Source organism: Eimeria mitis, genomic scaffold (assembly GCF_000499745.2).
Source record: "Eimeria mitis Houghton genomic scaffold, Emh_scaff7, whole genome shotgun sequence".
NCBI lineage: Eukaryota > Apicomplexa > Conoidasida > Eucoccidiorida > Eimeriidae > Eimeria > Eimeria mitis.
The window spans coordinates 29815-53776 of NW_013575089.1; the positions used below are offsets into that span (position 1 = coordinate 29815).

Genomic DNA, 23962 nt, shown 5'->3' on the forward strand with positions numbered 1-23962 from the left:
TGAAAATTACATGGCAAACAATTCCGTCCCATGTGGGGAGCGTAGGGCCCTAGCGGCGGAAACCTGACGTTTTGCTTGCCTTGTTTGGCGCATCTCGCAGCCATTGTTGCTGGCAGTTTGCCGCCAGGCTAATCAACGGCATTCGCCCATGCAGTCAAGCCATTTTAACTCTAGTTTTCCTAAGGGGGCTCATGAAGTGTAGAGGCTGCACTGCATGCCTTACCCAAGGAATGCAGCTGACTGTCCCTACCCGGCCAGCCAGCCCCACTGCCGTTTACAATCCGTCTTTGTTTCGCATTTGATGAGTGCGCACACCTGCTGCGGAGTAAATTAATGCAGTCAGGATAGCTTTTGGAGGGTCCTTCGTCTCAGCATTCATCCTCCTTGCGACGTTGCTGCGGTGATCCATGGGAAATCGGCCAGCCATCTGCTGCGCCCCAGGTCACCTACCCAGTGTTCTCAGTACGCAGCGTGAACTGATAAATGGTTTGTGCTTGCATAATGATGTGAGCCAAACGGTAGGCTTGAACCACAATTTCCGGGGAATTTTGCGTGAACCAAGTCCTCGACAGGCTGAGGCACTCTGTGCGATCAGCTTATCCAGGACAACGGACCGTCGTTGCTCCGACGGATACCCACAAAGCATTCAAATTAGATGAACGTAGTCTAACGTGAGAATTCTGAACACCAAGGCCACTGGCCTCTGCTGTCTCTTCGCCAGCCTTGCGGCAACGCAAGCCCGTGCGCAAGCGCACAATAGGGCCATCCGACACCCGTTCAGATGACTGTGCCAGGGGGCCATTGCTTGACTCGTTTTAGACTTTCGGCTCCATAAGGCTACGACAGAGCGGTCACCGTTTGCTGGCCAATCGCGCAGGACGGATAGCAACGAGCATATCGGGGCCCACTTTTCAGAAGAGCGGTGACTCGCAGTACTCTTTAGCGATCCTTCTCGTATTTAGTGCCTCCAGGAAGGCGCGACGTTACGGCTATGCCGCAAAACCTGCAGTTTATACTCGTCGAAATATGAAGAAAGCATCCCTGATGTAGCGACGCCTGCATTTCAGACGGAAACGGATAATCACCGGCTAGCGGAAAGCCCTAAGAAAAAGGGTTAGTCCGTCTACGCAAACATCCACAAAAGCTTACGATTGAAGATGAGTGGCAGTCCAGGTCATTCTTGCCATCCTGGCGCTCGTCAGTTGAGCCCTCACGACGCTAGCACAGGGCAAGAAACTCCTATGTACATGGAACGTGGGGTTTACTCGGAGGTCCTTAGGCATCAACAAACTGACAGCCTACGAGTGAGAAGCTAAAGCCTCTACTTATGTATTGTGTGGACATGTACAAGCCCATCTGCATGAGTACTCGCACAGCTGGAGCTCTCCGTTGCCTTTCCAGCCCTGTTCAGTCTAGAGTTTGTTGAGGTTCACTTTCCGTGAGCGTATCTTCAAGAAGCAAGCCTGTACGAGTTGTTCACTGACCCCCTCTAGCCAGCTGAAGATTCTATTCCGGGAGGGTTCAGCAAACGTCGATACGTGTTCTGTTTGAGAAATGTTGCAGCAAGCGTCTAGGGGGCCCCCAGAAGGAGCGAGGGAGCAAGAAGCTTCTTTCGTCTCTCCGATTCCTGCCAGAACATTTCAGTCCACAGACACGGCATTTAAAGGTCTGCATTGTAGACACGATATCTGCCGTCCGTTTCAGGGAAACAGTTAGATGCTCGTCAAGATAATTGTTGCGCCATATATATATATATATATATATATATATATATATATATATATATATATATATATATATATATATATGTATATATATAATAGCCTCGACAACAACTGAAGGTTCTTGCTTGCACCTGCCAGGTTCAGCAAATCCGATTGTTTGCATTTAGGCCTTGTGGAACCCCCAGTATTTGATGTTGCTCCAGTAGAGCCGAAAGTCATAGCGGCGAAGTTTCATGCTCCCACAAGCGCGCCTCGGAGGGTCACAGTGGAACGAAGGCGCCGGGCGTACGAGGCATACGACATAGAACAGTTACTTGTGGAGCGCGGCATCAACTACAAGGACCCATCGTTTGAAGCAAAGAGCTGGTTAGCATATGTGTCAGCATATGTGTCAAGTTGTGTAGCACTCGCACCTTGAATGTCTTGCACAATATATTTTCTGACCAATTAACTTGCGAAGAGCTGCAGCTCACCAAAACTATGGGTTCAGATGGAAAGCACATGCTGCTCGAGTCGTGCTGGGTTTTTTGTTAGAGATATGCCAGTGGTTGTCTATCCAACTTACGGTTTTTAGGCTTCCACTTGAGCCATTCGATGATACAACGTTTGACGACCGTTCACCACAAGAATGGATGGCCCTTTGCAAAGCTCCAGACGGGTCGTTCCTGCCTTTGCCTGGAAAGGTGGGCCACTGTACTAGAATGGGGTTGTTGCAAACATATTTCCACAAGGGCATGTACTCCTGCCTGCACGTTGAGGCGTTTAGTAGCTGATATTGCAGTACGTATCTTCGCATCACCATCGCTTGAGTTGTTCAAATCAAGCCCTCCCTTCGACTGTGGTGCCAGGGCCTTCGGCGAGACGGCGCGGGAGACTGCAAGTGGGAGGCTTGCCGTGTGTACGCATATGATGAGGTCTCTAACAAATTTCATGTTCAATTTTGCGATCGCAAAGATAACGCCGAGTTGTTGAGGATTGAGCTTCTATTCAAGGTAATTGATTTTTTCCTTTGCTCCATAGAGCTCGAACGCAGACAGAAGCTGCGCAGGTCTTGTACCCACCGAACCCTGGTTACTTGTACATTCCGCAGAGCGAGGACCCAGTCAAGTTTGCTGACAGGCTGCAAGCGGCGCATAAGTCAAGGTCGGTTTATAAGCCCGTGTGCATCAATCTGAGTCGCTTCCAATGCACCCTCTGTGCGAGTTGTGCCGAATTGACGGTGGGCTTAGGTCTGTGGACTGCATTATTATCATGTTCAACACCAGCAGCTGGGCCTAAAGGCACTTTCGCCTAATTGTGGTCGCTGTCGTACAGGGCTGCTGCGGAGAGTCTTATCCAATATAATTACTATATAGACAATATGCCCACAAGTGACATCCCTGGCTTGGGTGCGTTCACGTCAAGACGGCTGTTTGCAACCTGAAACTCATACTCGTTAGTCTTGCAGCATCCATGCCGACGCATCCGCCTTAACGGTTTGTTCTGCAAGTAGCTAAAGCGCTTCGTTCGAAATTTCTCTTGCAGATGAAGTGCAGAAAAAGCGAGTGATGGATAAGGCTTTGAGTTGTCCTCGGACACGCCGATGCAAAACAGCCACCGTAGATTCTTTGCTAAAAGAAGTCAACACCTACTTCGCTAGGACGATGAACAAAATTGCTTTTGACATCTTTCTTGACCGAAATAAAGACAAGCGACTGCGTACGGACTTACAGTTACCCCCAGCACCGAAGCCACGCCCACCGTCATGGTGAGGAAACAGTTAGTATGGACAACACCATCTCATACACTCATCAACCTAAGAATAAAAAAATAGGTTCAACACCCTTGCTCATTGCGCCTGGTGCCGGAAGGGAACACTGGGTTGCTGAACTTCGCTTTGTAATTAAAAGCTTACCTCAAGATCATTTTAGTAAGCCACAACTCTGCCTGATGTCGCATTGTTGCTACATCTCCTTGCAGGCATGCATTGGTCACGGTTCCAACGTACGACTTTTCAAAAGCGTTCGCTTCCTTTTGTTCTACTTCCCTTTACGTGAAAACTGAGGTCATAAGGGCCATGGTCGGCATACGTGAAGAATGCGTGGACGTGTTGGAGAAACGTATTTTTAATACGTCATTCCCAAGAGTGCGTAGCAATCGCGTCCTCAATTTATTGTTTTCCTTAGAATCATCCCTGCGTGTAGTAGAGTTCTCGGGCATTTACTGCCTTCATGTTGTGCTCAGGCAGTAAAGCTTGATGAATTCCGCCAGATGCAGCGAGCTTCGATAAGTCAGGTTTGTGGTACCACCGCGTCCGATGACCTGGCTGGCCCTTTGCAAAACCCGCCAAATTCACTGCATCAATTATAACCGCTGCTAAATTCTGTCGTATATTGAAACTAATTCGCCTCTGGACGTAGGTCACATACTTTTTGCAAGAAGCATGGGCGTCTAAACTGCACGAAATTATCGACACCAACCTGCGTCATGTTGGAAAAGGGTGGTTTAACATATACGAGTTTAACAAAGAAACATACGAGTACGGAAAAATCAAGCGAATGCTTATCTTGACTCGACTCTTGATGAGGGACGCCCTACGGTAAGAAATATAACCTCAAAATATTGGACTGCCTCTACCGCATCTCCTGTCCTCTTTTTGGATCCCCTACTCTACTAAAAGTGCACTTGTTCACCACCCATGTGAAGTTCTCAGGGTTATGGCAACGCGTTCTATAGAAGATTTGGTGGAGCTCTTCCGGACCTCAACGCCTGAAACAGTGAACATCAGGTCTCTTTCCGATGTCCAAAACGTCTACCATGAGTCGCGAGTCAAGTCCCTTGAGCGCAAGCTGCTGTGGAAGGGCCTTTTCTTTGTCGAAGTTACTCGATCTCCTGATGGGTCACAATTTGTGTTGACACCGCAACCAGAAGCATTTGTAGATGCTGCGGACGAGTTTTTTGACAGAGGGCAAGTCTCAAACAGGCATTTGGAAGTACGCGAGTGGACTGGGTCTCTTGCTATTCCGATCACCTGGCTTGGATATTTTTGCGCTGCATATGTGTCCAGGATAGCGCGAATGGGGGACATACCTCAACCAGAGACAATAGTCCTTCCCCACCTATTCAAGAGCCAGCAGAAACACATAGCCGCCCCCCTTGGACTAGAAGAAGCCCCAGTGCAGGTGGAGTTCCAGCCGTAGCCTCTTGCTTTTACTTGGCACTTACTTTAATCACAATGAATCCTTGGTGTTAGCTACACTTTGAAGTGTGGTCATTTCGCAGGTCCAGGCGTCTACTAGGTGATATGCGATGTTGCTGCACCTGCACCGATTCGCCACACTGCTGTGGGAAAACAACAGCAGTTGGCCGTTTAGTTGTGGGCTGAGGCTTTACTTGTACTTTTTATGCAGGCAAGCAAACAAAATATTTTGAGGCTCATCGAGCTGCATTTCCCGTTTCTTCAAAAGCTCATAGACCACTTCCAGCCATTTGTTGATATTCTCTGCCTTTGTTCGGCTGATGTTGTGGCGGAAACGGAGCAAAAAGCTTCAGTAGGGAGTGTTGCAGAAACTTTCAGGCAGGCTGTGCTGGGCTATCATGAGGTAGGCATAGCTCATAAAAGCCTGTGTAGATTTGGATGTTGTACTTCAGCTAGTCATAAATATCAGCCTACAAAGGAGACCTGCATGTACTCGGCACTATTAAATGCTGCCGGCATTTTGCTTTGCAGAGAATTAGGCAAATAGAAGAAGACATTCCTGCTTCAGTTGTCGTTGGAGTGTTTTGCGTTGGTTGTGAAGACATAAAAAGCAGCTTGAAATCAACCGTTCGAAGCGTTTCACAGCTTCTTCTCGATGTACTAGCAAAACGGTGAGACAGGATAACAATATGAGCTAATGTCATGGTGGCAGCCCTCCATGTGCCACAGGCTAACCAAATAAAGCGTAGGCGCCTGTGAATCCCTTGGGTCTTCGCGATGCTTTTCAGACTTGCTTCTCATTCGCACTGTAGGATTTGGCTTCTCTAAATCATGGTAGTGTTTAATTTTATGATATTTTATCTTGCCACAGCTTCCGTGATCAGTGCAAACAAACACTGGAGGAGTTTAAGAGGATCACAACAACACTGCGGCAGCAGCCTACGGGAATCGAAGAGCTCACAGAGCTGAGAGAGTTTATGGACGATACCCCAACAAAACTCGAGGCACTCGCCGTCGACATTAAAGCAGTGCTACATATCTTTGATGTGCTAGAATCCTTTAAATACAGGGTGAGCATCGCGCGGTAGCAATAATTGAATTTAGGGCAAGGACGGCAGTCCAGCACAGCGTCAGGTAGCACAATCATGTGTGCACCATGTGTAGAACACTTACAGGCAAACGCATGTCTGTTTCATTTGTTTCTAGTACAGCTCCTTGTGGAGGATCATAATCTGCGCTGGAAACTTTACGGGTCGCCGGCTGAGATCCTCGAGCTGTCAAATGAAGTGGCATCATCCCTTGTCAAGGAGAGAGCTCGTTTCTTAGATGACATGCTAGTTCAGCAGGTAAGAATCTGTTCTTAGATTGTTCATCAATGTTCGTCTGGCGCGACGCATCAACGTTCGGCAGACGCCGCATTGGCATATTCCTTTACCATTTTCTACGACCTGGACGTTCGGCGTACGCATTTCTTCCCCGTTCTGTTGGCGCCGTTTTTTGCTAGTGCGAGTTCGCAGCCACCATTGCAGACCTTGCTGACGTTGTTGCTGGCTTTGCAAACTTCACGGACATGTCAAAACTTGCGGAGGTATACGACAGCGTCCTCGCGGTTGGAGAGAGGATTGAAATGAGCATTCAGCAGGCCAAAGTGTTCAACCACAGGGAACGTCTTTTCGGGAGAGATGTGACGGACTACACCTCCTTAACAAAGATCCAAAAGGTTCGCTTTGGGTCCCCTACCCTCAAACTAGCCACGGGAGAGCCCAGTATGGTGTTTACTGCTCTGGTAGTCAGTGTTGAAGATTGCGCAGGAATTCGAGCCCTTCTCAACTCTCTGGCTAACAGCGTACCAGTGGAGCGTCACGCGAAGCTCGATTTACACTGCTTCTTTCGCAAGCTTAAGCGGCGCAGAAATCGAGAAGCAGGTCCAGTGTCACTTGTTCTTCCGCATTCACAATTAAGTCTCCATGCCTACGATAATGGAGTTTTGGGGTGCTCTATGATACCAGCTTGCCAACTCTCTCCAGAGATAGGGACGACCATGATAATTGCCTCAGCAGTAATTGTTCTGATTTCTGCAGGTATACGGGGGAATAAAAGCACTAAAGCGGGTGGAGAAAATTTTGCAGGAACGCGGCCTCCCCGAGGTATTCGCCAAAGCCTCGCAAGTCACTAACGAGCTTGTCGAGTTCAAGCCGCTAGTCCCGATCATTGTTTCCTTAAGAAACGACGGAATGCGTGAACGCCATTGGAACAAAGTGAGCACTTTTCTTGCTGATGGCCTCCTCTGTTCATCCTGAACTGAGTTAAGCAGGTCACGCGCAAAACGTAGGGGTCGATCGACAGTTTTGAGCGTTTTCTTCCATATCCACAGCTTTTCGAACGCATTGGCGAACCTCACCTGGACGAGGGCGCCAGTCTTACCCTAGGTGCCTTGTTGAACAAAGGGATTGCAGAATGCACGGACTTCGTAGTGGAACTGGGAGAGCTAGCGACTAAGGAAAGCTACCTTGAAAAGGTAAGCGCGCTAGAGAACTTCAAGGCAGATACGCGAACTGTGGATATCCCAACGTTGTCAAGGATGGATAATGCTCTCGATATCATGCTAGTGGTATGTAGCTGAAGTCACTTTAAAGTTTCCTCTCCTCCTCAGGCCCTTCAAACGATGAAAGCCGAATGGGAGCACATCAAGTTCGAATTTCCCGAGACATACAAGGACACGGATACCTACATCCTGAAAGGCACAGAAGAAATCGTTGCATTGCTTGATGAACATATCATGACTACTCAGGGATTGCAATTTTCGATTTACAAGAAACCACTCGAGAAAGAGATTGATGAGTGGGCAACTCTTATCATGACGGTACGTGCGATTAGCTTCTCATCCCTGAAAACTTTCCTGCAAATATCTTGAAAGGCAGAGTCTAGCTGCTGCAAACGAACTCTAAACCCTAAACCACTCCTACGTGTGATATCAGGCGTCCGAAACCCTTGATGAGTGGCTCAAGTGCCAGAGAGCTTGGCTATACCTGCAACCAATCTTCCACTCACCTGACATACCTAAGCAACTTCCAGCAGAAACGAAAAGGTAACAATGCACCAGCCGCTCCTACGGAAATATCACGATGCGAAATATATGCCGAAGAGCAAAGAGGTGAAGGAATGCGCAAACATCATTACCTGCATTACGGGCTGCATACTATCTTCCTATTTTAGGTTTTTCACAGTTGATACTGCCTGGAGAGTCCTCATGCGGCATACATACGAAGAGCCCCTGGTGTTAACGGCATGTACAACGCCTGGCCTCCTGGACAAGCTCCGCGAAAATAACAGGCTATTAGAACGCGTGCAGAAAGAGCTGCAATCATATCTAGAACTCAAACGCAGCCAGTTCGCTCGATTTTACTTTCTTTCAAATGACGAATTACTTGAGATTTTGTCGGAGACGACGGATCCACTAAAAGTTCAGCCATTCCTATGCAAGGTGTTTGAGAACATGAATGAGCTGGAGTTTTCCCCGGATCTTGTGGCTACCGCTATGTTCTCCGCAGAGGGTACGTCGCGAGCACTCGACTACCTGTTCAGTTCGTAGTTTACCGCCATCCACTGCAAGAACAAGTATGATCACTGTTTCCACGAGAAATGATCCTTCAGGCGAAAGGATGGCGTTCGTGAAAGGTCTCATAACAGCAGGTAGAGGCGTTGAGACGTGGATGCAAGATCTGGAGCAGATAATGAAATTGTCAGTGAGGGAATCACTGCACAAAGCTATACTTGACTATCCCACATCTGAGCGGACAACGTGGGCAACGAAGCATGCTGGCCAGTGCGTCCTGAACGGCAGCCAGGCGCATTGGACAGCTCTGGTAGAAGATGCGATTCAAACTGGACAACTTAAGAGCTTTATGGAAACTCAAACGCAGCAACTCCTGGATCTGGTGAGTCTGCAAAGCAACCAGTGTCAAATCACGCTTCAAAGTGCAGATCGCTTCCCAACAGTTAAGCGGGAAATGCCAGTTTAGAGCACGAGTGCTCCTGCTCCTATCTTAGGAAATGTTTAAGACCCCTTCATGAGTGGCTCATGCACAGCTAGTCGTATGACAATGGAGCAGCGCATGGTTGTCGTGTACATGAGTGACTAACCCAGGCGTCTCGAGAGTATTGAACACCCACTTAATTCTTTAAAACGAACCAACGTGCTGACCGTGCATGCAGCGGTTCTTGCGTAGCTTGCATTTTGCAGGTAGCGCTCGTCCGGAAGGGGCTCAGCCCTATGCAGAGCATTACCATCGGGGCACTTATTGTTATTGACGTGCATGCCAAAGATATTGTGCAGCGCCTTTGGGAGGAAGAAGTCTCCAGCGTGGAAGCATTTGAGTGGATCGCCCAGCTGAGGTATTACTGGAGAGATGACAATTGCTGGGCTCAGTGTGTGCAAACCGACTTCCCATACGGATACGAATACCTCGGGAACACCTTCCGGCTGGTAATCACTCCACTTACAGACATGGCCTATATGACGCTGCTGAGCGCTCAACAGCTAAATCTTGGTAAGCAAGCGGAGTTCCCTTCCTTTTTTGGCGGACTGCCTTCGACATATTCGTCTAGTAGCACTGACATTCCAACACGTCAACACAGTGCTGAGCACCTGCGGGGGTGGTAGTGCTGCCTCAGGAGGATCGCTGGCAGGCCCTGCAGGGACCGGGAAAACGGAAACAACAAAGGACTTGGCGAAAGCCTTGGCAACCCAGTGTGTAGTTTTCAATTGCTCGGAAATGATGGACTTCATAATGATAGCAAAATTTTTCAAAGGATTGGCCTCCTCAGGGGCCTGGTGCTGCTTTGATGAATTTAATCGAATCAACATAGAAGTAAGTACTTGAATGTTTCCTGACTAGAAGTGAATCCTCTAAACAGGATTCGCGTTCATACCACCCCTCGACCTGACATGGCAGCATGACATTCCAGCAAGAGAAGCCTCGATGAAAGTACTTTCAAATCGCTGCAGCCGGTCCTCCAGTTTCAATTTTCCTTTGCAGGTCTTATCCGTCATAGCGCAGCAGCTTGTCGTGCTTTTTGGGGCAAAAGCTCAGCTTCAGGGCTACGGGATGACCCTAGAGATCGATTTTGAAGATTCGCGCATCGTCGTGGAGCCAACATTTAACGTGTTTATTACCATGAACCCTGGTTACGCCGGCAGGACGGAACTGCCAGACAATCTCAAGTGTCTTTTCAGGCCTATGGCCATGATGGTGACCCAACCACACGCCATATCTAATCAACATATATATAAAAGTCCATGTTTGTGCCAGCAGAGATTGATTGTTGGGGCCACCTGACTTTTGCTGACCTCTGCTTCTCGTGAAATCTGTCGAACTACTCGCTTCCTCGACAGATACGTGTACGCTCAGGTGCCCGATTACTCGATGATCGCAGAAATCATGTTGTACAGCTTTGGATTCGACCAAGCCAGAGAACTAGCAACAAAGATGGTGGCAACATTCAAGCTGTCGTCAGAACAATTATCCTCGCAGGATCATTACGACTATGGCATGAGGGCAGTTCGATCAGTCATCAATGCTGCAGGGGTTCTGAAAAGGAAGCACTGCACCATGGATGAGCAAATGATTCTGTTGCAGGCCTTAAGAGATGTAAACGTCCCAAAGTTTCTGTCTCATGACCTCCCGCTGTTTGAAAATATCATAGCGGATCTATTTCCCGGTGTTGAGGTACCCCGTGCGGACAACCAAGTTCTTCAAGAAGCACTGCTACGCCAGGCAGAGGTGTTAAAGCTACAGCCAGTTGAACCTTTTATGAGGAAGGTGATGCAGCTGTACGACACCGTTCAAGTCCGCCATGGCCTCATGCTGGTGGGCCCAACAGGAGGAGGCAAAACAAGCAGCTACCGCCTGCTAGCTGCCGCCATGAGCGAACTGTATAAAGTCCAAGGATTTGCAAAGGTGAGAAAAGATTCCCTGTTCCTACCTGGGAGCGACTAACCGGAAACTGCCGGAACCATATCTTCAGCGTCTGGCGAAGAGACATCCATTTTCGCTGCAAATTGTTGGGTGTAGGTCCATGTAAACGTGCTGAATCCCAAGTCTGTGACCATTGGGCAACTATACGGATGTTTTAACGAAACAACCCACGAATGGACAGATGGTCTAGCTGCGGCACTGATCCGTCATGCTATCCGCGACACTTCTTCCGATCAGCATTGGATCATGTTTGACGGTCCGGTAGATGCTTTGTGGATTGAGAGCATGAACTCTGTTCTGGACGACAACAAGAAACTCTGCTTGAACTCAGGAGAAATAATTTCCCTCACTAACAGAACGGTTATGATGTTTGAGGTTAGCAACGAACTATGGGTTGGGGTCTACAAAATATACGGCACTCCAGAATACCAACCGCATAACCACTTACCAGCAGCTTCTGCACTGCTCCACAGAGTAAGCCGTTCCCTTACGTAATTTACAGGCGTAGCGCATCTCTCCTGTGTGCCTGTAGGTCGAAGACTTATCCGTAGCCTCTCCAGCGACTGTCAGCCGTTGTGGAATGGTGTACATGGAGCCAGAAGTCCTGGGGTTTTCGCCGTTAGTCGTTTCTTGGTTGAAGGCACTCCCTCCAACGTTTAAAGATGCTCACAAGGCGCTCATTGAGAAACTTGCCAGTGACATCTTTCCAGGAGGTATTGCAGTTCTTAGAAAACAGTGCAAGGAGGTCGTCTCAACAGTAAACTCCAATCTGTGCGTCTCGTGTCTTCGGATGCTCGGCTCCATCTGTTCTCGCTATCGTCCGGTAGACAAGCCAGCTGACGCTGAGCAAGGCGATGCCTTGTATGGGCGCCTCCCGGCTGCATTTATTTTTAGCTTCATCTGGTCATTTGGCATTACCGCAGATGGTAAGCATTACTCCGGTTTTTATAGTGCTAGTTGACTAAACTGGGCACAACGCTGATTGATCAACAACAACGAGGTTGCTTTCGCTTTCTTTCCATCAGGTTCCGGCAGGAAGAAAATAGACGATTGGCTTCAAAGCCGCGTACAGGAGCTCGGGCTTGATATTGGGCACTTAGATGCTGGTTGCAGCCTTTATGATTTTTGCTATGACATCAACAACCACCAATGGACCCCTTGGGGGAATACAGTCCCATCATTTGTTGTCCCGAAAGGCGCATCGTACGAGAATATAGTCGTTCCAACCCTAGATTCAATCCGCTTGGCCCACTCAATAACTACGTTATTACTCAATGGCCACAGTGTAATTTGCCCAGGCCCCACGGGGACGGGGAAAACAGTCAATCTAACTGATCTACTCCTGTTGACGCTGCCGGAAAACTATGAAACGCATCTCATGACATTCTCTGCCCATACTAGGGTAAACCAGGTGCAGGTACGTGTATAGTTTGCTGGAAGCACCCCAAAACATTAGGTGACAATGCATATCAGACGTAGACTACCGACACCAGGCGTTTTTGCCTCATAGGATCATACAAAGCCCCGGTGTGACGCTGTCGTTAGCTGCCTGGCCTGCATGCCGTAGGATCTGCTGGAAGCAAAGCTGGAAAAGAGACGCAGAGGAGTTTTTGGCCCACCTGCTGGCAAAACATGTATCTTCTTCATTGACGACCTAAATATGCCACGAAAGGAGGAATTTGGGGCCCAACCTCCGTTAGAACTCCTCCGGCAGTGGTAAGCAATGCGTCTTCCGAAAAGAGTGTCTGAGAAGACGCTCTAGGGTTTCGCCGCCGTCGTATGTGAGCAACCATCCCGCCGCACTGCGCGTCCTTCAGGTTTGACCACAAGGGCTGGTATGATCGTAAAGGGTTGACATTTCAGGAAGTTGTGGACGTGGGTATGGTGGCTGCTATGGGCCCACCAGGAGGCGGGCGAAACGAAATATCCGCGCGCCTGTTGAGGCACTACTGTGTCTTAGCATTCGATGAGCTCCAGCGGGCTTCAATCGCAACCATCTTCCAAACACTCAATAGGCATTGCTTCCAGCAGTTTCCCCCAGACATTCAGGTAACCCTCCACATGATCCACGTATATGGAGTAACATGCGCTTGCCGCCTGTTCCTTCTTAGTTGTTCGACTGCTCGCGAAACTGCAGGAGCTAGGCTGCATAATAGATATGTGCAGGAGGCTACCAAAGCTACTAGTGCTCCCGCAAGCGGGGTTTTACGCCCATTCTAGGACCCGCTAGTGGTTAATTATTCGTATATATTGTATGAAACTACTTGCATGTGGCTGCGGTTCAGGCCCTCACTGATCCTCTGGTATTAGCCACCATTGATCTCTATGCAGAAGTCACGAAGACCTTGCTTCCAACTCCAATGAAATCTCATTATACATTTAACATGCGTGAAGTTTGGAAGGTGTTTCAAGGGCTTGCATTTCTTTCTCCAAAAGTAGTGAAGGAACCGGCCGCTGTGAGCAGCAGTTAACCATTTTTCTCAAGGACAACGCGAACTCACCTTTGAATCAAATAATTAGCTTAGCGAGCAATTCGATTTGCCCGAATATTCTCACGGTCTACTTTGTAGTACATTGTATGAGAAAAAACGTTTTGATTGGCATGTTGACGCTTAGCAGACTGTGCCCGCAGTTTAATGCTGAACATGGTTTGTTTCTCCTTTAAGCGCAATTCTCCAGGTTCTTGATTACACAGCTCACTTCGCAAATTAAGCCCACAGTTTACGGCTTGACACAGTTTCACTTTGGAGGTGGGATGCATGCTGTAAGTGCAAGATCTGTGGAGCTCATAGAAATGGCAAATGCCGACTTGCTGAAGGTTCCAACCCAAACGATCTTGCATATTCAGGTCATCAGATGCTGGATCCATGAAACGTGCCGCGTCTTCTGCGATCGCCTCGTTGACGACGATGACAGGAAATGGTTCTACGACCTCCTTCAACGGCAGGCCAAACGAACTTTTGATGTCGAATTCGCCGACGTAAAGGAGATGTCGTCCATGATTTTTGCTGACTTTGTTCAGCAGGCGTCAAATAGGTACTACTTGGTGAGAGCAGGTTTTTTCTGCACGTAAAAGAAGCTAGCAAAGCGACGCAGTCGTGTCCGTAGCTCAACCCAACGTACTCAACTTTCGGAGTGGGGCCAGCAATGCTGGATTACAAAAAATACTGTTTGTGGGTGAAGCTCCCTTGTGTGTGCGTGGGCTTTCATGACATAGGAGGTTTCCTCTGCTGAAAAGCTTAAGCAAGTCGTCGAGGATTACATGCAAGACTACAACAATACTTTCGCAGTTCCAATGCAGCTCGTGATGTTCAGCGATGCGTGTGCCCACGTGGCGCGAATCTGCCGCGTACTTCGGCAGCCGTCTGGGCATGCGCTTCTTCTAGGAGTACGAGGCTCAGGACGCCAGTCTCTCAGCCGCCTTGCAGCTTTTATCATGGAGACGGAGTGCTTTCAGATAGACGCCACCAAAGGTCCTTCAAAAGAACCTCTGCGTGACAACTCCGTAGTTTGCATGCGATCTTTTGGCGAACCGCCAACACTGCACACTTCATATGCATGCTATTCGTGTTTGATTTGATGTTTGTATTTACCGCTTGCATTCATAGGCTATGGTATGGTGGAATGGAGGGAGGATCTCAAAAAGTGCTTTATGAAATCTGGGTTGGAGGACAAGCCGCAGACGTTCCTGTTTTGTGACTCTCAAATTTTGGGGGAATCCATGTTAGAAGACATAAACAGTGCTTTAAATTATGGGGATGCTCCCAATATATACAAAAAAGAAGACATGGAGGAAATAATGAAAGTTTGTCGGTGAGCGGCTTCTTTGGGTACAATCGTTAAAGGTATTGCTGTTTCTGGATGTGATGAAGTGTGCTGCTTCATGCGCATTTGTCTTCAGGGTATATTGTAAGCAACTTGGCGTGTCCCCAACGAAGGGAAACGTTTTTAATGCGTATGTCAAGAAGGTCAAGGCAAACCTGCATATTATCCTGGCGATGAGCCCTTTGGGAATCCACTTTCGCACTTGGCTCAGGATGTTCCCTTCTCTGACCAACTGCTGCACTATCAACTGGTTTTCTGAGGTAGGGAAGCGCACGTCTGGGCGCATTGGTTACTATGTTGGAGGGAAAGCTTGCCCCCGAAGCGGAAGCGAAGGCAATTACTTGACCAGTTTGAGGGAAAGCAGCCGGTGAGTTAATGCTTGTCCTGTAACTCTGCCTGGATTGCTTTTCCGATTTAGTGGCCAGCAGAAGCGTTAGTATCTGTGGCGCGCATGCAAATGGAGAAGTGTGAGGTACTTCTGGAATCCCAAGACCAGGTTCTTGAAGTTCTGCAAGCTATGCATCGAGGCGTCCAAAATATAGCAGCACGTTACAGGGAAGTGCTTGGTCGGGCCATGCATGCAACACCGACGACTTTCTTAGAATTGCTTTCAGCATTTTTTCACCTTGTTAGCACTAAACAAGTCGAATTAGTGACTGTTCAAGAGAGATTTGAGAAAGGACTCAGAAAGCTCGAAGAAACAGCCAATCAGGTCGCAGAGATGCAAGCTCAACTCCAAGACCTCCAACCTGTCCTCCAAGCTACCTCAGAAGAGGTGAACCAGCAAGGAAACATACAATAGAGTTACTGGGGGAACGCTTCGAGCGCTACTCCTGAAAAGCTGTTCTGCATTGATAGCTGTGGCCTGCTGAGGCAGTCGTGGCTAAACAAATTGTATGCAGAAAATAAAATGGGTCGTAGACAAAGACTCACGGAAGACGGTATTTCCAGGCATTTACACTTCGCTTTCGAGCGTAGAGGGCACTATTGTGATGCGTGCTCTCGCAGGTGGAAAAGACCATGATTCAGATTCAGCAAGATCATGCAGTTGCAGACGAAACAAAAAAAATCGTAGCCCGGGATGAGGCGGCTGCATCGAAAAAGGCAACAGAAACTCAAGCTCTTAAGGATGATGCGCAACGGGATTTAGACGAAGCCCTTCCGGCACTCGAAGAGGCTGTGGAATGCGTTAAAAAGTTAAAGTCAGACCACATACGAGAAGTTAAGGCTTTGTCGAAACCTCCATCAGGCGTTATTCTTACTATGGAAGCGGTGTGCATCATGTTTGGGGTAAGCGAAGAATTTCTCGTTGCCGCGTTTGATGGCAATGCACATTCTGTAGACACGCAGCGCGCGCAGGCCACGAGGTATGCCCCATTTTTTTGTTTCCAGGTGCCTCCAGTAAAGAAACCTGACCCTACGAGGCCTGGCCTAAAGATTGAAGACTACTGGGAATCTGCCCAGCATAAACTCCTGAAGGACCCCAAAAAACTCCTGGAAGATCTCTTAAAATATGACAAGGTCAGTAGTATCAACTGTCAAACTTAGTTATTTGAAGCTGCAGGAATATCTCTAGCGACTAGAACTCTGAGAAGCGTCGTCCCTACCATTCAAGCTGGAGTTATGAAGCAGAACAAAGGCCATCCCTTTCTAGTGTCATTCCATCACTTTCTACCACCGTATTAAGAGCAGACATAACATTCTCAGTGGCGTTGACCTCATGCTGATCAGGACAATATCCCGGAATCCATAATAGCAACGATCAGCCCCTATATTGAAAGAACCGACTTTGACCCGACGGCCATCCGCAAGGCATCCGTTGCTTGCGAGGCCATTTGCATGTGGGTCCGAGCAATGTTTAAATACTACCATGTTGCAAAGACTGTCGAGCCGAAGCGGGCGAAGCTGCAACAAGCAGAAGCAGAGTTGCTGGCAACCACGGAAAATCTCAACAAGACTAAGGCCAGGCTCAGAGAGGTGGAGGATAAAATAGAGCGCCTCGCTGCTGATTTTGCCCTTGCTGTCGAAAAAAAGGTGAACTTGACAACTTTGAAAGCGGTACAGCAGTAACCGCTTTTCCAAAACAATGCGCTCCACGTAGAATAGATAGGCTTTCGACGAGCCACAAATCAATTTGCTACGTCGGCAGGTGGCTACAGTACATGCTCTACTTTTTGACGCAAAATATTCCTACAATGCGACCAACTGCACGGATTTCTCTAGGGAGAAACAGTGGAAGTATAACGGGCAGGTGTTTGTAGGGCATGTTTGCACGCTCCCTCTCAAAATCGTGGGAAGAATTTCAATAATATGCTTTAACGAGAGGCTGCTGGTCTGTGGCTGTACAGGAACAACTTACTAAGGAGATTCAAAGCTGCCAGAGGAAAATACAGAGGGCTGAGCCCCTTCTGGTAGGGCTGGCAGACGAAAAGCACCGCTGGGGGGAGCAGGCATGCCTATCAAAGGAGCTCCGCAGTTATGTATCAGGTTAGTAACGCGACGCCTTCACACAGGTGGTTCGAACGGCATGGATGCAGTGGCAAGGAAAACGTCTCTTCTCCTTCTGTGTTGTCTGCGCAGGCCATGCTCTCATCAGCGCAGGGATGCTGACCTATGCTGGACCGTTTACAGCAGCATATCGTGGAGAGCTGGAGACGCAGTGGTCGGAACTGCTCCGCCTACACCAGCTGCCCTTCCAGCCATCTTGTGGACTCAAGCAATTTCTCGGTATGCCCCTGTGTAAAAGTGCAAGGATTGTTCCGCCGCTGAGAGGCTACGGCCAAACTTGAACTATTTTCTCTTGGGCGTATGCGGTGCAGGAGACCCTGTAACTATTAGACAGTGGACCCTGTGGGGGCTGCCAAATGATGAGCTATCTATTCAAAATGGCATAATCATGGACCGCGCGAGGCGCTGGCCCTTCATGATTGACCCACAGGTGGGTGGGTGTCCGTGCCAAGGCGCTGCGCGCAGTATGTTCGAATGCACAACGGTCTTTAAATTACATTCACCGCACATGTATTGGCATCAAGCTGATAGGGAGGCGGCGCCGGAAGTGTGTCCGTTCTCCACAGGGTCAGGCAAACCGTTTTATTAAGAGAAATGGCAAGGCCAGTGAAACTGGCTTTGAAGTATTGAAGCTGTCCGATACTACTTTCATGAGGGAAATTGAACTTTCCATTCAACTTGGGAAATGGGTTCTCATTGAAAACGTTTCAGAAACTTTAGATCCAGGACTCGACCCAATTCTTCTGCAGCAAAAGACGAAGAGTGGCTCAGGTGAAATATTAATGCACTCCGGCTGAGGATATCGGGAGCCAGGCAGCGCATATTGCCTATTTTGAGTTTTTGTATATGAGGCTTCCGATGAGTGTTTGTTGCTTGTTGAAGGCTACACCATTAGGCTGGGAGAAAAATCCGTTCCATGGGGACCTTCATTCAAGCTTTTCCTGACAACAAAACTACCAAATCCAAAGCTATCCGTTGATATTTTTGTCAAAACTACGGTCATTAACTTTGCAATCACCCCAGAAGGTGGCCCAGCACTGAGTTGGACAGCGCTTTGCACATCAGGCTTCGGGGGAGACCGCAGCGATATATTTATGGACCGCAGGTAGTGCATGAGTGCTTCGAAACTCCGAGCTTTTGGAAGCATTTTCAAGGTGGTATATACTGATGTCTGCTTCAGGCTTGGAAGACCAAATGCTTGGTCTTGTAGTGACAAAAGAAGCACCACAGCTGGAAGAGCGAAAAGCTGCATTGGCGCAGAGCAATGCCGATATGCGCCGCGAGCTACAAGATCTTCAGGACAAAATCCTCCAGGTTATGTCACAGTCGCAAGGGAACATCCTGGATGATGAAGTCTTGCTGAATACTCTAGCAGCATCCAAGCAGACGTCTGAAGAAATCCAGGAAAAGGTCCAGGAGGCGGAAGTGACTGAGCGCGAGATTGACGAAGCTCGGTATGCTACTCAGTTCCGTTTCCTTCCCGAGGACGTTAGTGAGTATTGGCATAAGACAAACAGTGGTCCCTGCCGTATTTGGCTGTTCAGGCAGTGCTATAGGAAAGTAGCAGCCCGCTGCAGCCAACTCTTTTTCTGCCTGGTTGAACTGGCATGCATCGAGCCTATGTATCAGTATTCGCAACAATGGTTTCAAAACTTGGTCTCAATTGGCATCAGCGAAGTAAGGATTCATCTGAGAATGCACGACTTGGCAATGTATTGTGATTTCCCTGCAAGTCTCACTCCAGGCAGCTGTAGTCTCCTTGAAGTGTAAAGCTTGCCTTCGCTGGCCCAGTCTGGCTACACTGGCTTCCATGCCGTGCTAGACAATCCAGCAACTATTTAAACGCACAGTGCGGAAAGTAGGGACGAGTAGCAGCTTTGTTGTGTATGCATTTTTCTAAGGCCCCCACAACTCCAAATATCGAACAGCGTACTCAGTTGCTCGTGGATCACCTCTCCTACTTAGTGTATCAAAACGTGTCCAGATCTCTCTTTGTACGGCACAAACTTCTCTTTGCTTTCGCTCTCAGCTTGCGAGTAAGGCCCGCTTCCTACAGTATTATTCATGAGACAGATGTTTATAGTAACTAGTAGCTACCGCAGCTCCACAACTATAGCATCTGTTGTGTAGAGGCAAACCTTTGGAGATTATTGTTGGTTTTGTGCTTGTTGAAAAAGGGAAATGCGTCCCATCTCTCCAAAGAGCGTTTGGTTGTACAGGTGCAAGCAAAAACCCCGGTAGAACCTGCAGAACTACGTTTTCTCCTGACGGGAACTGTAGCTACATCCGGGAACAAGCAAAATCCCATATCCTGGCTCACGGAGAAGCAGTGGCAGGCAATATGCGAGCTTTCGCATCTCCAAGCTTTCAACGGGCTGGATGAATCGCTTCGACAAGAAGAAGAAGGTTTTCGACGCGTCTTCGACTCACTTCAAGCCGATCAAGAACCATTGCCTGGGCGGTGGCAGAGTCTTAACTCGATCCAGGTATGCTTCCAAATGCGAACGTATGCAGGAAACAGTTAGCGTTGTTTTTTGTTCACTAATTCCCCCATCATAATTCCCCCATCTTTAAATCAATACCCCTAGTTTCCGGGTGCGCGCTCTTGCTGCTTTTTCAGAAAATGTGCATCCTTCGGATTATCCGGATGGACTCCTTAACCGCTGCTGCAAGCAGCTACGTGGCGTCGGAGCTAGGAGTTCGTTTTTTGGACCCCCCGCCATTTGACTTGGCGCAGTGTTATAAAGACTCCACCTCGCAAACGCCGTTAATTTTCATTCTGTCGCAAGGCTCCGATCCCGTATCTGAGCTCCACAGCTTCGCAAAGGAGATGAAGATGAGCAGGCGATTTGATTCAATCTCATTAGGTAAAAATAAACTGCTTCTAGGCGCGTACGGTACCGCTGAATGGCACGTCCACGCGTCTTCAGGCTATGCTTGGCACGTGTCACGTGACATGCCGCTTTCGGAATAAGCGTCCAATTACTGCTCTCTGGAGTTACTTTTGCCCTTTGAGCGTCAACGCGGCTGTGCCTCCTCTGCCTTCAGGACAAGGCCAGGGGCCCAAAGCAGCGAAGCTGATTGAAGAAGGGTGCAGTAGGGGTGGATGGGTACTTTTGCAAAACTGCCATCTTGCTTCTTCGTGGATGAATGAGCTTGAACGCATATGCGAGCAGTGGAACCCCGAAGAAGTACATCGTGATTTTAGGTCGGCCATGCTAACGCGATAATAGTAAATTTCCTTAGGCTGTTGCTGGCGCAGTAACTTCCGATCACGGACTCTCTCCAAATTTTGATAAAGTTTCCCAGAACGAAACCGATTGCTGGTTATCCTTGCGCTTGTGCTAGGCTATGGCTAACCTCCATGCCATCGCCATCCTTCCCAGTTTCCGTTCTACAGAACGGAGTGAAAATGACTAATGAACCCCCCAAAGGGCTCAAGGCAAACTTGCAGCGCCTTTACGCCGGCATAGACAATCGACAACTCAACGCGACACAACATCCTTCCCATTTCAAAAGGCTATTTTTTGCATTTTGCTTCTTCCATGCGGTGGTGCAGGTAGGTATGCTCAAGCATTAAGTTGATGCTGCCAGTGCATGACTTTATTGGAAACTGCTAATGCACGACTTTAGTGGAAACTTGATTAGGCTTGCCTTCTAACGCTTCCTTGCGACCGGGTGACTTGCTATTTCCCAATGAGGCAAACTATGGTAGGTTGGCTGATTTTGTGCAAACTAGGAACGCCGGCGTTTCGGACCCATCGGGTGGAACATCCATTACGAATTTACTCAAGATGACCTTATCGTATGTCAAAGGCAACTAAGAATTTTTTTGGATGCAAGCGACAGAATCCCTTTCAAGGTATGATGGTGGCCTGCCTGTTCCGACAACCATCAAACACATCGTTCTAGCTGCATCGCGATAGCAGATCGAAGTTTGGAGACATTATCCGAAATAAAACATGAAGTTTTGCCCGTGCCGCGTCTCTTCAGGTTCTTCGTTTTCTCGGGGCCCGAATAAACTATGGTGGGCGTGTCACTGATGCGAACGACAAGAGGCTCATTGACTTCATTCTCCACACCTACGTAAACGAAAGGCTTATTGAAGAGGTTAGACATGCTCACTGCTTAAACATATCTTTTGCTTTCACCCGATTGCAAGTGAAAGTTTGTCACCCTCCGGTTTACTGGGTTTCCTCGCTCAGGGCGCAGCCTACAAATTTTCAAAGTCGGGAATCTACTACTGCCCTGATGAAGAAGACGTCGAGGGGTTTCAGAAATATATTGCCTCATTGCCAGCAAATGCCCAGCCAGAAGTTTTTGGTCTCCATGAGAATGCGAATATCAACTGTGCCCAAATGGAGGGGAAGGTATGTCAGTGGCCCAAACAGGCGGAGAGTGCTCAACAACGATGGTCAAAATTTATGAATTATAATCCTTTGGTTTGTGATATTTGCCTTTCCGATGTTCGTGGTGAACTGTACTGGCAATGCACTCAGGAGCTGCTTGACGGCATATTGTCGATGGCACCACGAAGCAGTTCGGCTGGTTCGACGTGCCGCGAGTCTGCCATTTCCGATCTTGCTGCTCATGTGCAATCCCTTCTTCCTGCTTTATTCGACGTCGAAGCAATTCAACAAAAATATCCTACCCGCTACGACGAATCCATGAATACAGTGGTGGTGCAAGAGGCCATTAGGTGAGTGTCCTCCCGCACAGTAAACGGGATTTTTCACCCCCCACCAAGCATGTAACCTACGTGTCTATCAGATCCGCCCACAGCTGTGCCACTAATAGCAACCCATTGCGTACATACGCGGAAATAAATGAGAAAGGAGGGCGGCCTCCATTTTGATGTTCAGCGGGGTGAATAATGTCTTGCCTTCAGGTACAATGGGCTGTTAGCAATTATGAATAAAACAATGAAGGACCTCCAGCTTGCGATCAAGGGCAGAATAGTGATGACGGAGGAACTGGAGAAGATATCGGCCGCTCTCTTCGATAACCAAGTACTGAGGCGCCACTACACTGTTTCAAATGCACGAGTTTCGCCCGCCAAGGACGTCGCGGTTGGTGACCAGGTTTCAGCGGGAATATTTAGTCATTCTATCCGTTGACTAGGCTTCAGCCAGTCAATTCAGTGTCATATGTGGGAGTTATGCAGGTTCCAAAGGTGTGGTCGGATAGAGGTTTTGTCTCAATGAAGCCTTTAGGCTCATGGCTGAAGGACCTAACGGCCAGACTTGCGTTCCTTAACGGTTGGATTGAACAAGGGCCACCCAAATGCTACTGGATGTCAGGATTCTTCTTCCCCCAGGTATGAAACTTCGGAGCTACATCGTGGGGTTGCCAAAGGTCAGCAGAGAGCCGACTTCGAGTTGAAAATCCAGTGAAAAGGTTGCTTGCTACGCGCAGGCATTTCTAACAGGCGTGCTCCAAAACTATGCACGGAAATACCGCGTTGCCGTCGATAGGCTTTCGTTCGCATATACTGTTCTAAAGGTGACGGACGGATCTTCGGTAGGAGAAGCTCCAGAGGACGGCTGCTTTGTACACGGCATTTTCTTGGAAGGTTGTCGATGGGACGCAGACAGAGGAACGCTGGTAAGTAGCACGCAAATGGGCTGTGCCGTCCTGAGGATCATCGCAGCCACTATTTAGTCAAAGGCAAGCAGGGTTGTCTTGAGATCGCACGGAGCACTACGGTTTTAGCGAGACAACAGCTGAGAGGCTCCCTCAGGTACTCATTTCTCTTTGCAGGCTCCTTCTCGCCCGAAAGTGCTATTTGATGAGCTCCCAGTTGTGTGGTTCCTACCCCAAAGGGATCGCGTGCACGAATCGAGAACAGTTTACATGTGTCCCTTATATAAAGTGCCTAGTCGCAAGGGGACACTTTCCACAACAGGCCATTCGACGAACTACATCACTAGCATGGAGCTTCCTTGCTTTGACCCCCCTGACGTGCCCATAAAAGCTGGGGTAGCTGCACTTCTTGCACTTCAGGATTAAGATGCCAACTGGTCATCGAGCTCAAACTGCCAATTATGCATCGAATTTGAAATTTCCCGAAGGGATTACCGAAACATTTGCTGGTCGCTACTCGCTTTAGAGGAGAGGCACCAAACTAGAGAGACGTAGACTTTAGCCCGTGTGCCTCACAATCTGACATTTACGCGCATAGCAGCGAAGCCTTTGAAGTCAGGGAAGACAGTAGAGCAAACGCCACACGGAAAACAGGCGTTGAAAAGCCAAGCAGCTGAGGCAGGTAGTAGAGCCATACAATCTCGAGCATTGTTACTGTCCACTGGAAAAGGAATTCTTGTCTCTGTCGAGGTTGTGCATTAGCACGCCCTCTGTGCTGAGTTGTACGGGAGCTCTAGCTCGCTCACTGCAAAAGCTACCTGTTCAACCCTGTTCTGGTTAGCCCTGGGAGACATATTTGGAATTCTTTTCTCGTAGGTGGCATTGTAACAGTCAGTTTCGTGGATAGGGCCACCTTGGTCACTCAACGGTATTCGTCAAGAGTTACGGAACTTGGAACTCCTTAGCGCAGAAAGTACTAATCAAGCGCATTTGCTGCGCGTCACGAGTTGCCAGTCACATACCCCGCCAGTGACGAATGGGGTGTGCGTACCTCACTTCTTGGACCTCAGGGGCCACTCCATGATCCTCAAGGTGGCATGGTTTCATGCATCTTTCGCTGCGCTTCAAGGATTTATTGTCTAAGAACGCACAGTTCGCGAACTATT

General features: G+C 48.6%; 1 protein-coding gene across 1 annotated transcript; it reads left to right on the forward strand.

Annotated features, from left to right (window-relative positions):
* Window positions 1-1554: 1554 nt before the first annotated feature.
* On the forward strand, window positions 1555-23222 carry EMH_0001030 (uncharacterized protein; the record flags this gene model as incomplete). Its single annotated transcript, XM_013501505.1, has 57 exons — window positions 1555-1666; window positions 1892-2090; window positions 2299-2407; window positions 2573-2716; window positions 2815-2867; window positions 3039-3112; window positions 3249-3471; window positions 3684-3849; window positions 3948-3998; window positions 4124-4302; window positions 4417-4696; window positions 5114-5305; window positions 5434-5573; window positions 5774-5972; window positions 6114-6248; window positions 6407-6622; window positions 6984-7160; window positions 7277-7420; window positions 7556-7765; window positions 7881-7990; window positions 8119-8456; window positions 8557-8840; window positions 9146-9452; window positions 9511-9773; window positions 9942-10154; window positions 10314-10862; window positions 10977-11354; window positions 11413-11806; window positions 11906-12083; window positions 12698-12929; window positions 13166-13336; window positions 13729-13926; window positions 14098-14353; window positions 14489-14693; window positions 14782-14965; window positions 15714-15995; window positions 16098-16226; window positions 16437-16739; window positions 17054-17192; window positions 17286-17432; window positions 17525-17643; window positions 17780-17984; window positions 18394-18667; window positions 18758-18890; window positions 19115-19249; window positions 19433-19699; window positions 19834-20080; window positions 20262-20421; window positions 20562-20772; window positions 20953-21075; window positions 21207-21323; window positions 21419-21583; window positions 21713-21912; window positions 22102-22222; window positions 22378-22530; window positions 22629-22817; window positions 22974-23222. The coding sequence occupies 57 exons, from the start codon at window positions 1555-1557 to the stop codon at window positions 23220-23222; spliced, it is 11331 nt and encodes a 3776-aa protein (XP_013356959.1).
* Window positions 23223-23962: the final 740 nt, after the last annotated feature.